Here is an 18,806-nt window from a genome sequence, read left to right as displayed (position 1 = left end):
TCAGCATCGTCATACCTACTTGCACTCACTAATCACTAGCATCTTCCTTATCATATATACGTAACATTACATAGCATAGCATAACACATCATTATTCCATTAGCATGCACTCGAGACTCCTTCGCAGCTAGTGATTGGATAAAATGGATAAAATCGCCACGTACTGAATATTCCGCCACACTCATTTCACTCGCTCACTCTCCTACACGACTGCAAGTGTGAGCATTCCTCCACCCTCAACACCATCTGGAAATATCACTCACTTTGATCATCATCAACCACCCCCACCTCCGATCAGCATCCCTACCAAAGATGCATCTCCTCAACCTCACGCTCCAACCGCCTTCGAACATAACGACCGCGGTCGTCGGTTCTTTCTCGGGGACAAAAGGACAGGAGATATTGGTCATCAAGGGAGGTACAAAGTTGGAGATATTGAAGTTGAACACGGGTACAGGACAACGTGAGTCATGCTTGCTAGATATGAGCACTCGGGATGAAACAGAGCTGATGTCTGAGCGATGTCGATTGTAGTGGACACAATATGTTCGACCGAGGTGCGTTGAGAAGCAATACATAGTCAACGTGGTAAAAGCAACAGTAGAGAGCACTGATAAAAGTGTTGCATTCTAGGCATTCGGCACGGTCAGGAATGTCGCTGGATTCAGATTAGCAGGAATGACCAAAGGTGAGTCAGCTACTACGATGTACTACTGGCAGGTCTACAATCGCTGATGGAATATCAAAACCAGATTACATTCTCGCTTCTTCTGATTCTGGTCGGTTGTCAATAATTGAGTTTGTTGTCACCCCAACACCACATTTCGAGAGTCTGTATCAGGAAGTGTACGGAAAGTCGGGCAGTCGGTGAGTGCTACAATAATATGTGACGGTTGGGTGTCGTGCTGACGGGGTATGCTGTTGTCAGTCGAGTGGTCCCTGGTCAGTTCTTAGCGGTAGACCCGAAGGGTAGAAGTGCTTTGGTCGGAGCGTGAGTCAGCTGGTTGGAATGCCTTCGCGATGACAACTGACAAATTCATCGGTTCTATAGGCTCGAAAAGTGCGTATCATATATCTTCAGAAACCAAGAGAGATGAACTAACGCAACGGTATCCCTTCAGGACGAAGCTTGTCTACGTCCTTAACAGAAATCAGGAAGGAAAACTCTTCCCTTCTTCGCCTTTAGAAGCGCACAAGAACCATACTCTTGTGACACATATTGTTGGCGTGGACCAGGTGAGTAACTCTTTCTTGAGTCCAGTCTCGCAAGGGATACCGACTGATCTGAATCTACAGGGATACGACAACCCTCTTTACGCGGCGCTGGAGATGGACTATTCAGATGCAGATGAGGATCCAACTGGAGAGGCGTTGGAGAACACTCAGAAAGTGATTGTGTGCCATTTTCTTAAGGAAACCCAGAGCTTATGAAAACCACAGTATTTGACATTCTACGAACTGGATCTCGGTTTGAACCACGTCGTGAGGAAATGGAGCGAGCCGACAGATAGGAGAGCGAACATGCTTGTGCAAGGTAAGTGTCTACCACGTGCCAACATCAAGGGCGTAGCGGTAAGCTAACTCAGAGCTCAGTCCCTGGTGGTCAAAATGCCAATTCAGACAAGTTTGACGGACCCTCCGGTGTTTTGGTCTGTTGTGAGGATCATATCATATGGAAGCATATGGATGCGGACGCACATAGAATACCCATCCCGAGACGGCGGAACCCGCTTGTGCAGCGAGGAGACAGCAGTCGAGGATTGATCATCGTTGCGGCGGTCATGCACAAAATCAGAGTGCGTACGATGTGTCCGTTGTCGAGAGTAGCTAGCTGAAGATTGACTCTCCAATAGGGCGCATTCTTCTTCCTGCTCCAATCTGAGGATGGAGACCTGTATAAGGTGTGGATAGAGCACGAGGGAGAGGATGTCAAGGCTTTGAAGATCAAGTACTTCGACACTGTTCCGGTGGCGAACAGTTTGTGTATCCTGAAGAGCGGTTACCTCTTTGTTGCGAGCGAGTTCAGCGATCAGTGAGTTCTCCGATCTATTCCTGTTCGTGTCGTAGAGCTGACATGGCCTACGCTAGAAACCTCTACCAATTCCAAGCCCTTGGTGACGACGATGGCGAGCAGGAATGGTCATCCACTGACTACCCCGAGAACGGAACCATCGACGGACCCTTACCTTACGCGTTCTTCAACCCGAGACCCCTTCAAAACCTCCTTCTCGTCGATACTCTTTCATCTCTGGACCCCATCACCGACGCGCAAGTCGTCAACCTCCTCGGTCCGGCTTCTGATGCTCCCCAAATCTACGCGGCTTGTGGACGAGGACCTAGAAGTACATTCAGGACGCTTAAGCATGGACTGGATGTATCGGTGTTGGTCAGCTCTCCTTTGCCGGGTGTGCCAACCAATGTTTGGACATTGAAGTTGACGGATGAAGGTGAGTCCGATTAAGGCAAATGTAGCGGGATGGAGTGCTAATGGGACAATAGACGAGTTCGATTCATACATTGTTTTGTCATTCCCCAACGGTACTCTTGTCCTATCGATCGGCGCTACCATCGAGGAAGTCAACGATACCGGTTTCCTATCCTCTGGTCCTACGCTTGCAGTTCAGCAACTAGGCGATTCCGGTCTTCTCCAGGTCCACCCGTATGGTCTCAGACATATTCGAGCTGCCGACCGAGTGGACGAATGGCCCGCCCCTCCTGGTCAGACTATCGTCGCTGCCACTACGAACAAACGACAAGTCGTCATTGCGCTCAGTACAGCGGAGTTGGTGTACTTCGAGTTAGATTCTGAGGGGTCATTGAGCGAGTACCAGGATAAGAAAGCTTTACCAGGGAATGCGACATGTCTGAGTATTGCTGAGGTACCTGAGGGCCGAAGACGGACACCTTACCTGGTAAGTGCAATCAGACCAGGGGTTGCGCACAAAAGCTAATGAATGGAATAGGCGGTCGGTTGTGACAATCAAACGGTCTCAGTCATCTCTTTGGAGCCTGAGAGCACTCTGGTTACGCAAAGTCTTCAGGTGAGTAGTGCTCGGCGCTACTCGTGAGAAGTATCGCTGACCCGTGTTTAGGCTTTGACCGCTCCTCCTGTGTCTATCTGTCTTGCCGAGATCTTCGACGTCAACATCGACAAGAATCGCCCGACCATGTTCCTTAACATCGGTCTCTTGAACGGTGTCTTATTGCGTACTGTTGTCGATCCTGTAGACGGCTCCCTATCCGACACTCGATTACGGTTCTTGGGCGCCAAGCCACCTAAGCTTGTTCGTGCGACTGTTCATGGTCAACCTTCCGTCTTGGCCTTCTCCAGCAGAACATGGCTATTATACACGTACCAAGACATGCTCCAGACTCAACCGCTGATTTATGATACACTGGAGTATGCCTGGACACTGAGCGCTAGCATGTGTCCGGACGGTTTGATTGGTATCTCTGGAAACACTTTGAGGTGAGTAACATAACACATGACTCAAAGCAGAAATGCTGACTTGTGTGATTAGGATATTCACTATCCCCAAGCTGGGCGAGAAGCTTAAGCAAGATCTCATCCCATTATCATACACTCCTAGAAAATTCGTTAGCCATCCATACAACACTGTCTTCTATATGATTGAGTCAGATCACAGAACATACGCGCCCGCGACAGTCAACAGGATAGTAGCGGAGAAGGTGAGCATTTGTCGAGTGATCACTAGTAATCAAGGTGCTAACAGTCGACCAGGAGGCGAGCGGTAGTCGACTTGACAAGACGATATTGGAACTTCCTCCCAATGAGTTTGGACGACCGAGAGCGGGTGCGGGACATTGGGCGTCACTGATTCGTGTGATAGACCCTGTGGCTGTGAGTATAGGTTACAATAAGTGGAAAGGCGCAACACTGATATTGTGAACTTCAGAACGAGTCCCTCATGACGCTTGAGCTCGACGAGGACGAGGCGGCCTTCTCGCTCGCCATTTGCTACTTTGAGCGGGGCGGAGGCGAACCTTTCCTCGTTGTCGGTACCGGTGTGAAGACTACCCTTCAACCGAAGGGATGTCAAGAGGGTTGGTTGAGAGTGTATGCTATCAAGGAGCAAGGGAAGGTCCTCGAGTTCATGCACAAGGTGAGCACCAGAATGTTCTCAAGGCATAGAGTCGAGCTGACATATGTGCACTTTTAGACCAAGACGGATGAGATACCGCTTTGCCTTGCTGCCTTCCAGGGCTTCCTACTGGCTGGTGTCGGCAAAGCATTGAGATTGTATGAGATGGGTAAGAAGGCTTTGCTGCGAAAGTGTGAGAACAACGTGAGTCAAACAAATTAGCATGTCAATTGGTAGGAGCTGAGATCGGTTCATCTAGGGTTTCCCTACCGCGGTCGTGACGATCACTGTGCAAGGAGCACGAATTATTGTTGGCGACATGCAAGAGTCCACGTTCTACTGTGTTTACCGATCTATCCCATCTCGACAACTCCTCATCTTCGCCGACGATTCTCAACCGCGATGGCTCACGTGCGTCACCAACGTCGATTACGAGACTATTGCCTGTGGTGATAAGTTCGGTAACATCTTCTTGAACCGATTGGATGGGAGAATATCGGAGACAGTGGACGATGATCCGACAGGAGCGACGATCTTACATGAAAAGAGTTTCTTGATGGGGGCTGCTCACAAGACGGACTTGATTGCGCACTACAATGTGGGCAGTATCGTCACGTCGTGAGTTGGAGTTGCGTTTGTAGGCGTTCTTCGGATGTCAAACCTGACCAATCTTAATAGAATTACCAAAGTGTCGCTAGTTGCTGGTGGAAGGGATGTTTTAGTCTACACCACCATTTCAGGAGCGGTCGGAGCGCTTATTCCCTTCGTATCGATGGATGACGTAGAACTCATGACAACGTTAGAAATGGTGAGTTTCCATTCTGCAACTTACGCAACAATCTTATAGCCTGCTGATATATCGTTTCCATTCGTTAGCATATGAGATCACACGATGTCTCTCTCGTGGGTCGAGATCACCTCGCATACAGAGGATATTACGTGCCCGTGAAGGATGTGGTGGATGGTGATCTGTGTGAGAGTTTCGGACTATTACCGTACTCGAAACAACAAGCAATTGCGGCGGACCTGGATAGAAATGTGGGAGAGGTATTGAAGAAGCTAGAACAGATGAGAACGAGTAGTGCGTTCTAGGCGAGCAGCACATAAGGTGTATTGGTGTATCAGGGATAATCAAAATGCATCACGATGCGAGATAGATCAACTCATCTGCCTGGAGGACTTCTCGACACCGTAGTGATGGAGCCACTAGTGCATATCAGAACGACCACGACATACAACGTTACATTACACAAACATCAAGAATTATGGTGATCAATCTTATGCGGGGTATAACCTAAATATCCAGTTCAATAGTCCGTTCTTCAACCTCACGCACTCCTATCCGGCAACTGTTTCTCATACAACTTGAGCAACCTATGCCGGATGATGAATCAGCACTCAATCTACCTGGCATCACAAGTTTCACTCACAGATCCATTCCTTCTTCCAAAGGACTCGTCACGAAACGATGTACGATCACCGGCAACTTTTCGTTTGCCGCATTGATCCTCGGTATGACTTTCGCAGCTTCTCTCGTACCTTCACCTAACAATCGCAATCTCGGCACTGGCAAGGGTCTTTGATTTGCTGATCTCTGTCTGAATCCCAATGGCTTTGTCGTCGAATCTGATTGATCTTCGCTCGTTTCGTCACGGTCGCGCGATTCGTCCCTCTCCATTGATTTACTAGTTCGACTTTCATCATCACCTCTTCGTTTTGCCTTTGTCACTTGTTCTCTGTCCAAACCTTGGATCAGAGCGTTGAAAGTCTTGAATGCCTGTTCGAAGAAGTACGGGACGATGGCAATATCTCCATCTCCTTCTCCCCAGCTTAGGTCGAAATCGTAGACCAATACAGGTGGTTTGGGTTCTTCAAGCGAATCCATCGTCATGGTCTAATGAATGGATCCGTTGTCAGTACAACATCTTTCGCTTTAGACTCAAGTCTGGTCACTCACCAGCATAGGCAACGAAGCAATTTCCCTTCTACCATGTCTCGAAGCCGACTCGATCATCTCTTTCAGTACCGCCTTTCTCGCCGCATCCCTTGCCGCTCTAGGACCATCACTCGTGTCCCATCGAGCGTACGAAACCAACAGACTTAGATTCCTTTGAGGTAAGTTGGCTCTCGACGACTGCCTCTTCAAGTCGGCTTCCACCTTACCAACTGTGAACCGGTAGAAATCTCCTCGGAGTTCATCGGTCACGGGTGCGTTGAAGACACCAATATCGATTCCGCCAAGATCGAACCGCATCGTTTGCGCGGTCTTGACAGTCGCAGCTGAAGATAACGACTGTCCCGCTTTTCGAGCCGTCTGAAGTATGACAGCGGCCATCGGAGACGGTTCGGTGGATTTCCGAGTTTGGATGTGCTGATACGTCTTGGATCGTTGTGACGCCATACGTTCTTGCGACTCAATGGTGTTCGACACGGAGTAGAATTTGTTGAGCAAGGTAGGGATGGCGAGAACACGGACTATAGATCGGAAGACCCCTGCTTTGACGGCGAAAGAGAGGAAAACCTGTGATGTCGGATCTTGGCTAAAGGCTTTCCAATCGTCCGCAAGCGTAACAATGGCAGGTTCCAGGCTGATTGACAAGTCAGCTCTCGTGAAACGCCTTTTTGGAACGCTTGACCACTCACTGGAAACGGAAGACCTTTAGATCCTGCAACGACAAGCTGCCTATCAAGTCACCCGCATCTATCGACATGCTTAGCACAGTAGGATCGCTGTTGGCCACCGCTCGGGAAGACTGCCTCGTCGTGTGGAAGACTAAACTTTCGCTCTTTATGTCTCCAGATATATCGCCCCTCGCTGTGATCTGCGTCACACCGATCTTGAGATCCACCTCAGCCTTCTCACCATTGGACAGTGTCCTCAAGACAATCGGAGTCATCTCCAGTCGTGCGTTTGTTACTCCGATATTGGTGTCGAAGTCGACGGATCGGAAGCGAACCAAAGCGGCGATAGCGAGTTTCGGCAAGTGCACAGCGGAAGTGTGGGACGGCGTCGTAGCAGCTTCCATGATGGTGGATTTCGGCGGCAAATCGAGTTTTGGCGCACTGTCGATCCAAACAGCGGCAAAGGTCAACCAAGCGCTGAATTGTTCAAGTCTGAACTGTGCCGAGAGAAGGGTATCGAGCACGATGGATAATCCCTTGTGGCCGTGAATATTATCGGGACAATAACCGACTGAGAATGACATGTCTTTCGCTCCAGCTTCGATACAACTTCGACCTTCTTCGGCAAACTCGTGTCGTAGGTAAGCGGTAACACCCGAGACTGTACCCGCAACGGTCGCACGACTGTCCCCGCCACCTATCAGCCCGCTCGCCATGAAACCACCGCTTTCCCATTTCAAATCGACATATGCGTTCGAGTCATGGCCACAAGACAAACGCAGCTTTGACTTGTCGATTCGAAGAGTAACCCGTACCTGTATCCTCTCAGTGTGGGGTCGAGTTTGGTGAGAGATCGATTCTCGATGTACGACGCCAGGTGAAGGTCCCATTTTCGGAGTGGAAGGAACTGTAGCGGCTGTTTTGGGACGTTTGGCACGAGTTTCCATTCGGTTGATCATCTGGACGAAGAAAGGCAGAATCGATGGTCGCATAAGGTTTCGACTTTCGTGAACCGCCTACAGTCATGTCAGCGAAGCTCTATGATAAGATCACTCACAAAATTCAGTAGCAGCGATCCGTCTGTACCCTCTCCCAAGGGTATTGTTCCTTTCTTTGGTCCTGTATAGTCCAACCATACAGATACGGTAGGGAGTACCACCGTGTCGTGCCAACTTCGACCCTTCTTTGCCTCGGCATTCATCATCTTCCTCTCAGCCTCAGACAGCTCTCTGTGAAGTTCCACGATACCACTGTTGAAAGTGAACGACATTCTGACCACGATCTTCTGCGAGCGACGTTTGACGATAGGAGTCGATGGCTCGTCATACTTGGCTGCCACAGAATCTTGAGCATGTTCATTCATCTCTGCTCGATATTGTTCCTCGATTTTTGAGATCCTCTCTTTGCCTTTCTGGAAGAGATCCATTAACTTGAAGACCGCATCGGCGACATCGGGCGCGAGGGTGAGCTTGAAGTCCGTAGCCGACCAGTGCGCAGACAGCTGCCACATGTCCTGAGTTGACGACATCTGGGCTTCGCTCTCGATGGAGGGGAGTGTCATCGCGTTACTTGCTCCATAGAAATCACCCGTGAAGTGCTCTGGCGAACTTTGGTCGAATCTGTAACATTGACCACATTAGAGATGTTTCTAGCGTTGGGCTGACCCAACTTACTCTTGGATGAACTGCAAGGCCATATTCTGCACCTTGAACCTGGCCGTCTCGTTCCTTCGGTTCTGATAACTGATCACACGGATAGAGTACAGCACCGCGGGGACATGTGTCGACTCGTTTTCTCCCAACGCAGCACCTTCGACCAAAGGTATCGAGATACCTATACCTAACACCTCGATCGACAACAATCGATTGGCAAACCACGAAACTTCAGAGAACTCCACATTCTCAGCGGCTTCCAATTTCTTCAGCACCTTCGCGGTATTTCGCTTGACTTCGGCTACTTCTGCCGCGCGATGTTCGCGCAGAATCCTAAGATCGGACGACCAGCTTCTGATGAGGTCTGATAGCTCGCTGAGCGCCTCGACGTGCATGACGGTGTGCACACGACTGAGGTTGACAACGAGTTGCGATGCCGTTTGATCGGTCGCTGGAATCTCTTTGACCTCCGCATCGAGAACCATGTAAGCGGTACGTTGCTTCCTCATTGGTTCGGCGTTGGTAGAGACAGCAGTCTCCAAATGACCAAGGGATACACCGAAGTGATCAACTTTGGCGCGCCAGTACAAAGCATCTTGCTTATTGTATCGATTGGTAGCACGTCCCTTGATCGCCAGTGCTTCGAAGAGAAGAGTCGTCGCTACGTCATCCGCTCGAAGGCCGAACCTCACCCCAGCCACACCGATGTTCAGGTCGAAAAGGATAGATTTTTCTGTTGCTGAGGGTTCGGTGCAGACTGCCGAGCCGTCCTTCGCGTGCCGCTTCTTCAATGCGTCCTGGACACCACCTTGCCAGTCCTGCACCACTTCTGAAATATCCGCACCGAGCTGCTGGTGCAACGAAAGCAGTCGGTCCAGTACGGCCGGTTTAAGAACACCGGTGAAGAAGCCCACGTCAATCTGCGCCAAAACCTGTGTACGGCCTTTGACACCTTTCGTGTTTCCTACTACCGTGATGATCGGCAAACGGATGGCTGATGAGTCGTTGCTCTTGCCTCTACGGCTGGAAGGATATACCCCAACAACTTGCGGCTCTACTTTGATGGCGAATCTGACATCGTCCTTTTCGGCCTGTCGTGACGCGAAGATCTTGCCACAATCCCACCGAAGCCACAGAGACTTTGCAGCCCTTACTTGCAAGTGTGTTGAGCCGACCGTAACATCGACAGAGCTCACTACGTGTGGTATGGTTGGCGTTTCGATTGGCGGTTTCGATCTTGCCAGGAACGCTTTCACTTCTTGGACCCTTGGCGCATAAAGTCTAATCGTAAGCGAAGGGTCGATCAGATCAGTACTCACGGTAGCTCATTTTTCTTCCACTCTTGAATGAACACATGTAACGATTTGAGCTGAGGACGAGAGTCGAGATCAAGGACCTTCAGTCCGATTATCGATTTCAGCTCTATTGATGGTTTCCGGGTTGAGGCGTAGCGGTAGATGAGCCAGGTCAGACCTTCAGCTTTGATTGCGACAATAAGCCTGTCGCCCGAGTCTAATTGATTAACAGTCGGTTGCAAAACAGAAACATCGATGAGCCCGCAAGTCGCGTGAGCAGAGTCCGTGATCGACCTCTGTAAATTAGGTCCGAGTTGGGCGGTCTTCCGTACAACATCTGTAAGCTCGATATCTCGGGTCTGGAGATGTAGTCGTAATCCCCCTCCTATAACGTCCAAATCCATTGTCTCGAGCTGCGCGTTGACAACAAGGTTGGAAGCACACTCAGCCAGCAGAGTAGCATTCGGTATGGCTCTCTCATCCTTCTCCTCTGGGATGGCCTGTAAGACGGTTTGCACGACAGCGAGCAGACTATCTTCCACCTGCGCTTTGACTTGCTTGATAGTCGCTATGACTCGCATTTGCGATACCGGACGCCCTTGCACCGACACTGCCGCTTTGGAGAAGCCGAACGAGGCTGTGGAAACGCTGAAGAAACTGGTCGCCATTGCGTTCGAGGAGATGAGCCGACCATGATGGTTGATTCGCGACTTGCAGATATATACGAACAAATCAACTGGTGCGTCCTGTTTCTTCACTGCTGGCGATGGGACTGCGTGTTCGCCAAATACTTCTTTGATGAACCACAACTCTCGGACGATGTTTTCCGCACCTTGTACAGTATCTTCGACTTCTAGCAACTGGCGAGTCACGTAATTTGCCAGATAAGCCGGGGATAGCTCCAACGTGCCTTCGTCGAGTCTCACAGTCTTGAGCCAATCGCGGAATCGGGCGAGCAGCCACCACCCCGCTTGTCTCCTGATATTTCGCTGGTCCTGAACATGCAAACCATAGGCCCGCTCGTATGCGAAAGAGGGAAGGTATGCTGCTCGATCCTTTTCTATCGCCGCGTTGAGGATCAGATATAACAATTTCGCGTCAGAGGTGAACCTGGTGTTGTTGAATTTCGCCTTTTGCAGTGCTTCACGCCAAGGATCTACGAACGAGGAGAGTGTCGCGATCGGTGGGGTGATCAAGTGGGTGTCCGCGTTGGTGGATTTGACATGCAAGCGTACGCCGTGAGTCTGGTGTATTCCTATCTCCACGCCATCGAAGACTGCCTGAACTATTGGGTGACCACCGTTGCGAGGGAGAGCGGTATCGGCAACATCTTGAAGGCACGGACCTGACGGATCACCGGAGCCTGCCGACACGACGACGGAGCGCGCTGTGACGGCCGCGTCGAGAACAGACTGTTTCCCAGGTGGAGCATACCGATACAGGCTACAATGTGTATGACCGAATTGTGTAAGTATCGAAGTTGACGATTTTCCCGCCGATGCTCGAAGGGTCAAACTTGGGAGCTGTATATCTACGATCGTCGGTTCTTCAGTTTTCTTTTCGTCTTCGATAGCGTTAACTTGACCGACAAGCAGGTTATCCAGTCGTCGTTCCGGCGATGCATCCTCCTGTGTCATGTCAGTCACATACTCGACAACAGAGATAGAAAAGGAGCTCACGTCTTGCGCCATAGCATTACTAAGATGGGCCACCACAGCTACGCTATCAGGGCTCAAGTCGACATTGGTCGCATGGAGGATCATTCTGATCACAGTCCCGGTCTCGACCGTTCGCCTTTTCCCGGGTGTTGGACTCGCTTCCGAGTCCATCGGCTGCTTCACAGGTGTTCCGCGACGACCGTGAGCTGACCTGAACTGACCTAATTTCCAAGCCAGGGCATCGGCCATGTCTTCATCTCCACCTATATGACCTGATCGGGCAGAATCTCTTGCGGAGGATGATGACGAAGTGCTATCGGTCTCATCACCGATCGATGAAGTTTCGGCGGCGTCTTTCGCTGTCGTGAGTGACCGAGAACGCTTACGAAGCTTGGCTTGTAATAAATCGAAAGGGTTTTCAGAATCACTCGAACCAGCGGATGAGGAATGGGCGACATCGTCGTCTTCAGTATGCACGGAACGCGTGGATTCGTAGTCCGAAATATCGTCGTCTGCATGAAGTCAGCATGACGACTATGTGCGGACGGGATGTCCCAACGTACCCAATGCGGTCTCCATCGGTTGCGGGAGATATAGAGCGTTGGCATGACGTTCTCCTAGCCAGACCATCAGCGAGTCGCCGTAATGGTGGACACCGTACTCACCAGATTGCTTTGCCCCTCTGTACATGTACCAGATCCTGCCAGTAGGTTCGTCCTCTTGACGTAAAAACTCTTGCTGCTTTGCCACCTTGTCTTGCCAACCGGTCGGTGCCTTGTATACGTCCAGGGTGATACCCGTACTAGCAGTGGCGACAGGGCGCCAGCTCCTGCCCGAACTTCGATGTAACAAGTTCACACTCAACGAAGGGAGAAGAACTCCGATCACCGAGCTATATGATCTAGTCCCCCATGTGCTTGTATCGAAGCACAACCCTTCGGAAGCTTCAATCGAGATAGCACTGTCGCCCGAAATCATCATCGCGATGGCGTCGTCGATGGCAAATTTGAAGAACGTTACTGTACTTATAAGCTTATGATAACGACGACTAACTCACCGTCAGGAGCAGTCTTGGGCAGGAAAACACTGGCAGGAGCATTATCAGGGTCTTCGAACGTATACCCGACAGCCTTTCCAACGGCACCAAGCGTCGATATCAACCTTGGACTAAGGAATGCGGATATTTTCGCTATGTTTGCTTCCCAAAGGCACAGATAGGTTGTTGCGTGGGGCTGAGGGCCAAAGAGCCGATTTGCTTTGAGCTCGATGCCTTCGATGAAAATAGCATCATCATTGGAACTCAATGGCATGGCGCCAATCTTGTACACCCTTTCCAGCTCGTCCGATGGAGCGACATATGTAGGAGGCGAGTCCAATGATAGCTCTGCAAGATATGATGACTGGTGAGAAGCCTTTCGATTAACAGGCCTCGTGACACTCACCCATGAAGTGGTCGACAGATTTGAGATTCATTTGAAGTTGCGGCACCGGCATGACAACTCCTCGTCTGAAATCATAGATCTCATCGGACATCAATATGAGTGATTCTTCGATATTCATAGTCACAAAAACCGCGAATGGATCGGTCTGTAATGCGTCAGCTCATCTTTCTAGCGTGACTGTTGCACTCACCCTTCCTGGTCTGTATTTCTCCACAACAGGATCCCCCACTGATTCGGGATCGTGATCGAACCTCTCCAAATACTCTTGCATGGTTCTGAATTGCGTGAACGATCCAAAATAATTGTCTTTGACAGAAAACATCCGCCTCAAAACCCAACCCAGTGCTTTGAATATGACATGTTTGCCCTGGTTGTCAGCGATGGTTGAATGCCAAGATGCTCACCTCCATATGCAGCTTCAACGTTTCTTGATGGTCAGGGTGCGGATCAGAGTGATATAGGTATGATCCAGATACGGCGAGTTCACCGATCCTTCCGGCTTCAAAAGTGTCGGTGCCAAATGCACGATGGGTATCCCACTTGGGCACGCATAGCTCCACCCTGGCATCAGAAAGATTGATAGTAAAAGGCACGACGGAATGCTCGGGACGGTAACGTGTCGATGCAACGGTGACGAAAGCGTCCATTCGAGGTCCGTATACATCCATGAAGGCTGCTTATTAGCGATCATCGATGATGTCAACTCACCATTAGAATCCCTCGACCAGGGAGCATCGACGATGTTGTAATCATTGATGTACAGGTGGAAGGCGTAGTTGATGAGAGATACTCTGAAGTTGTAATGCATCGGCACAAAATGATGGTAATCTCCACTTGTCGTGCCGGAACTCCAATCCTTGGCAAGGTCCGATATCAGGGTGACATGATCTCGCAGCAAGCTGATTGAAGGAGTGTCGAGTGTAACATCCATCCCCCAGTCTCGCTGGGCATTCCATTGTAATGGTGTTGGCATGACCATGGAAAGCTGTCATTAGCTCATGAGTCGTTTTCATCAACTCACCTTGCAAGTCTTGGCTTTGATGAATGTATCGAGATTTACACTAGAACTGATTCCCAGGGAATCGAGCTGTAGTACGAGCATGGAGTCATAACCGTTCTTCGTAGCGATCTGCGATTGGGTATATGATATCGATGAGTTCGGTCCGACAACGACGTCCAGCCAACCATAGCGTCGCTCAGCATCGGTCGGTATATTGTCATATTGCCAATCCTATCTGATCAGCTACAAACGCTGCCTTGATGACCCACCTTTGAAGGTTCTCTTGTCGGTATACGCAGCAGTGTATCGTCCTCGAGCAGGAGATGCACAACCAAAGTCGTGTGTACTCTTGTGTCCCCGGGACGTAAACGCGGCTTAATCTCAGAATCGAAGAATAGTGAAGGAGCAAATGCCTTTTGTAATGCATCCCGCTGCCGATCGGCCCATGGGCCGTATCTGATATTGCCTTTGTGAATCACGACGTCGATGCCATATTCGGGTGGGAGTCCTCCGTTGCCAACTTGATCAGCATCCTTGCTCAGTCCGTCGATTGGGATCTCCGGAACAAGGCCTGGCTGTCAGCTAGTTCCACCATACCAGCAACGCACCTGGAGTGTCCGCATAGTATGTCAAGTCCAGCTTTGGAGCTTCCATGAGACTGGTAACCTTTGCATATTCCCTTTCCTCTCGACGTGTTGACTTGGGCGCCCCTTCCTCCGGTTGTCGATATCGTGCTAGACCTTTCCACACTCGATCGGTTGGTAGGCCTGCAACAGGCGGAGACGAGAATTTTGGGTCATGAAGGAAGGCGAATTGCTTTGCTAACAGATGGAAGCCGGTGAAGACAGATATTGCGGAAGGTGGTCTTTGTGCTATCTCGTGTTGTCGCTTGAGTAGCTCATCGTATGTCTTCTTTCCATGCGAAAGGAGAGGTCCAGAGTAATCGACATTCGTACGGGTGAGGACCTTGGCATCATGGAAAGTGAGGTTGGTAGTCATCTTGTACAGGTCCAACGACGATCGGGAGTCAGTCACTTCGAGAGTTCCTTCAGCTTGACCGAAATCGCCAATGAGGACCATGGGAGTCGCATCGCTGCCGAGCACGATCGATCCCGTGACGATACGGAGTTCAAGAGGGAGAGCTTCTCGGAACCAGTTGACTCCGTCCACCGGGGTTTTCGCGACGGGTTTTACCTGTGCGGGGAGCTCACTAACGACTTCGGGTGGGTATTCTACGATTTTGTCAGCTCGTGTTGGTGAGATGTGAACGTACCATGCTTCCGTCGCCCATTCTCCGAAGTATCTGCACCGGTCGAGCTTCCCCTTGTTGACGTCTTCTTGATATTCCGGAATCTGGCTCTTAATGGGGGTTCAGACTCATCCGAAGTCCTCGGTGTATCCTTGACGTCCATCTCTTCCGTCTCATGCTTCTTCATACGCTCTACGATTGCGTCGTATGCCGGCGTACGATTGTAGATGAAACCTTCTACTCCTTCCGCGAACATGCTAATCCTACATGGTAATTTGTCTATGTATCGTCAGATCGAGTCCCCTGAGTCCCGCTGAGTATCTCACTCACTCCTTTTGGTGTTTGTTGACTGCGAGTCAGACTCCTGCCTGATCCTGACTTTCCAATATCTCCAAGTGATATGACCATGCAACGCTCTGACCGACACATTGGAAGAATGGTATTCAACATTTCTGAAACTGATTCTCCCAGCCAGCGGTGATAGCTGCAACGATCCGATAGTGATATACGCATTGTACGTCCTCCATGTGTACAGTCGAATCAAAAAGGCGGTGACGGATGCGAGCAGTCTGTTCCAGTAGAATAGGAAAGCTGAAGCACCGATGACGACTGCCGCGAGTTCGATGAGCAGGAGGAGGTTGACCCCGTCCGAGATGGCCATGGTGGAAGGCTCAGCTCAGATGGGGCTATAACATGTTAGTTTCAGTTATGCAGGCGGCGGTCTGGATCAAGGATATAGGTTCGAGTTGTGGTGTGATCAAGATAAAATGCAAAGCTAGATGAGTTGTCGTTTTTGTTATTGACCAACAACGCGGCGAAGGTTGTGATGTCACGATATAATCGCATTGGTCGCGATAATAATCGTTGCAACAAGAGCGAGTGTGTTTTGAACAGTGTCAACTCTTTCATACACAAGTATACGAGCGGTCCACAAGCATGAACGGAGAAGCATCGGGACCGCAAGGAGACGTCACGGCACCGTTTGACGATCTGAGAGTGTCCATTGATTCAGCTACTCTGGACACCGCACTTGGTAAACGAAAAGTTCGAGCTATTGAACCGGATGGAACATTGCTATATGATGAAGGGTAACTATCCCACACACCGTTTGTAGCTGGAAAGGCACACTAATGGTACTCACATAGGCAAAGCGTGAGCGACAAATTGACGGAACAGCTGGAGAGAGTCTGGAACGAGTATCCCAATGGTCTGCTCGATGTCACGGAGGAAAAGCTCGGACAACTTCTTCACGAAGACGACGCAATCAAGCCTGTAGAGGAAGACAAGCTCGAGGAGAAGACCAGAGATGGCTCCAAGGCCATGGAGTGGGATGAGATGGACAAGTTGCGTTCTGAGATATACCTTCAATTGAAGTGAGTGGGACGTCCTTTATCCGTTAGGACTCTGGACCATACTGATTGACCTGTGTTAGTGACGCACGAAACGAACTCTGGTTCGTGTTGGAGCTCGCCAAGACACTCGCAGTCTCTTCATCATTCACCAGTCAACCTCCTCTTCCGCCGAATCAACCGCCCACGAAGAAAGCCGGTGCGAGAGCGAAACCCCCTACACGCGCCGGCGAATCTTCCACGTCTGCCCCTACTACATCCATATCCGGTGAACCACCTGTCCTTCCTCCTGGGACTTACACTACCACTCCTTCTGCAGCACCATCCAAACCCACTCACGCACAGGTGCATGAGCTCGAGACTGTCCTTGCGGCGAAGCAGAAGGCTTTGGACGAATGCTCGGCGTTAATAGATTCGGCGGTGTCGGAATTGCAATTGATGGCTTCGGCTGGAGATAGATTCTGGCGAGATGTACGAAGTCTCAAGTCTGGCAAAGGCGGAAATGGGCAATGGGCAGTCGTACCGAAGCCGGATTTTGGAAGAGTAATGGGAGAAGGGGAAAAGGCAAAGGATCTGATCATCCCCTATGCAATAGATGAAGGTGGGTTGTTCATACTGGAACTCGTTACTGATCTATGCAGCGTCAAGAGGAACGAGAGCACGGTGCCTCGCCGCTTTTGATCTGGATCCGACGAAGAAGGACGCTCTTACTTTCGGTGCGCGACATCAGCTACGCCTACGAGTCACACTCCGCGACGACTCTGGTGCGGGTGTAAGCTCCACACCGGTTAAGAGTGAAGATGCTTCGGATGTGAGGGAGACTATGGAAGCCGCTCAAATGGAAGCGTTCGATGAGGATTTGTTCAACGAGGTATGTGTTTGTTTCAGTGCTCGAATGAAAGCTGAAAGATCATCTCCAGCTTCGCGGCGAAGCATCACAAATAGACAAGAATGTGATTGAGCAACGACTGATATCTCTGCCGGCAGCGAGTTACAACCTTTCCTTTGAGCTGGTAGGTCTTTTCAACGTGTTGAGTCTTCCACCTGCTGATCCCACATAGTATGAGCCTCGCTCTGCTCCTTCAGTCACCTCTTCACCTCTATGTGATATGGTCCTATCGTCCGCGCGCCTTGGTCTTCTCAATGTTCTCCGTCGGCGCAAGTCTAATCTCGTCTCTCCAACTGTGTCTTCCGACCCACCACCATCAATTCTTCAGCCTATCATAGACACCTTGCGATATAGACAACTCTGCGCGGTGATTCACTCAACGTTGCAGAACTTTGCCACTACGCTCAACGCAGCGGGCGTAGAGACTAGGGTCGTCCGCCGTATGATCGGCGCCGATCAATCCGATACCCGGGTTTTGGAACTATTCTTAGAAGGGCAGGTCGGGGCCGAAATCCTTCGTGGATCGTTTGAATTGGACGTGGCCGGATGGTGAGCTGTCGGGTGTATAAATGCATCAGTCGCAAGGTACGAGCTGAGACTCTATGTGTTCTAGCCGGGGCGTGATCGTCCAAACATCTGCACCATACAACACGACTGTTCGCTTCCCGAACGCCACGTTCCCTCTGTCAAACCCCGATGAACTATCGCACGTTCTTTCCGAGGAGCTATCATCACAGCTGCTCGTGTGGGTCAACCAATCGCTGCAGGAGAAGGTGTCCGGGGCAGCGGGGAAAGCGGATTTGTTTTTCGACGAATTGGAGGATGTGATCGATCTTGCTAACTTTGGTTTCCTGAGGTGAGTACCCCTTTCCATCAAAACCCGCCAACACCACCGGGCACCGCGAAGATTTGATCTTCCCGCCAATTCGGACTCGGTTGAAACAGAATGCTTACATCATGAACCTGTAGAATTTCGATTCCCCCGCCTTTCCATACGGTCCTAGGGAATTTAGAGAATGAAGATGTCTCGGAAGAATGCAAGATAGAGGGATTCGACGCGCGTCAGGGCCAGAGCCTCGGTCGGTGGATGGACATAGTGGTGGACAAGATGGTAGCATATTCCGGTCCGAATCCTAACGGAGCATTAGAATAATGCAACATACATGCATTACAATGGGGAAAATTGTGTATGGATGGTGAGTGAAAATGTTCAATAACGAAACTGACTGGGTCAGGGTGCCTGAGAATGTGCCGATCTCTCGTTGTGACGGGGACATAACTGAGACATCACGTAAAAAGAATTTCCTCTTGTCGTTCGTCCGACCGGGAAATAGACGTAAGATCCCGTCAAGGTTAATGAGACATTTGCTGCAGAAACGATTGTCACCGGGTAGCAGTGGCTGTGATTATTGATTGTGATGCATTGCATCGCATGGCTCTCGTTTAAGCGGTCTGAATCGACCGGGTTGTCGCTGAATCATCAGGGGACCTGGTAAGAATCGATCAGGAACCCGGTGAGTGATCAAATGTCCAACAATAGATACTGT

General features: G+C 50.4%; 4 protein-coding genes across 4 annotated transcripts; 2 read left to right on the top strand and 2 right to left on the bottom strand.

Moving 5' to 3' along the window:
* Positions 1–312: 312 nt before the first annotated feature.
* Positions 313–5,195, top strand: CI109_107225 (pre-mRNA-splicing factor RSE1; the record flags this gene model as incomplete). The annotated part of the gene is made up of 22 exons (XM_032003681.1): positions 313–463; positions 535–557; positions 634–688; positions 753–867; positions 929–991; positions 1,052–1,060; positions 1,122–1,236; positions 1,297–1,389; positions 1,441–1,534; positions 1,594–1,796; positions 1,854–2,032; positions 2,089–2,447; positions 2,500–2,912; positions 2,964–3,041; positions 3,093–3,469; positions 3,522–3,690; positions 3,743–3,862; positions 3,918–4,124; positions 4,182–4,307; positions 4,363–4,721; positions 4,782–4,911; positions 4,980–5,195. 22 exons carry the CDS (start codon positions 313–315, stop codon positions 5,193–5,195), a joined length of 3,654 nt encoding a protein of 1,217 aa, XP_031862094.1.
* A 236-nt stretch (positions 5,196–5,431) lies between these two features.
* On the bottom strand, positions 5,432–13,043 carry CI109_107224 (uncharacterized protein; the record flags this gene model as incomplete). Its single annotated transcript, XM_065967987.1, has 13 exons — positions 5,432–5,477; positions 5,534–5,997; positions 6,061–6,691; positions 6,747–7,684; positions 7,783–8,344; positions 8,399–9,643; positions 9,697–11,300; positions 11,352–11,842; positions 11,894–11,947; positions 11,996–12,274; positions 12,388–12,714; positions 12,773–12,917; positions 12,963–13,043. 13 exons carry the CDS (start codon positions 13,041–13,043, stop codon positions 5,432–5,434), a joined length of 6,867 nt encoding a protein of 2,288 aa, XP_065824059.1.
* Positions 13,044–14,354: 1,311 nt separating this feature from the next.
* Positions 14,355–15,682, bottom strand: CI109_107223 (uncharacterized protein; the record flags this gene model as incomplete). Its single annotated transcript, XM_065967986.1, has 3 exons — positions 14,355–14,989; positions 15,046–15,300; positions 15,352–15,682. 3 exons carry the CDS (start codon positions 15,680–15,682, stop codon positions 14,355–14,357), a joined length of 1,221 nt encoding a protein of 406 aa, XP_065824058.1.
* Positions 15,683–15,957: 275 nt separating this feature from the next.
* On the top strand, positions 15,958–18,412 carry CI109_107222 (uncharacterized protein; the record flags this gene model as incomplete). Its single annotated transcript, XM_065967985.1, has 8 exons — positions 15,958–16,109; positions 16,167–16,394; positions 16,454–16,971; positions 17,021–17,241; positions 17,291–17,383; positions 17,432–17,808; positions 17,873–18,115; positions 18,229–18,412. 8 exons carry the CDS (start codon positions 15,958–15,960, stop codon positions 18,410–18,412), a joined length of 2,016 nt encoding a protein of 671 aa, XP_065824057.1.
* Between the last annotated feature and the right edge of the window lie 394 nt (positions 18,413–18,806).

This window comes from Kwoniella shandongensis, chromosome 14, assembly GCF_008629635.2.
Source record: "Kwoniella shandongensis chromosome 14, complete sequence".
NCBI classification, from domain to species: Eukaryota; Fungi; Basidiomycota; class Tremellomycetes; order Tremellales; family Cryptococcaceae; genus Kwoniella; species Kwoniella shandongensis.
The sequence above is the reverse complement of the archived record's forward strand: the minus strand, read 5'-3'. Positions and strand labels throughout refer to the sequence as shown.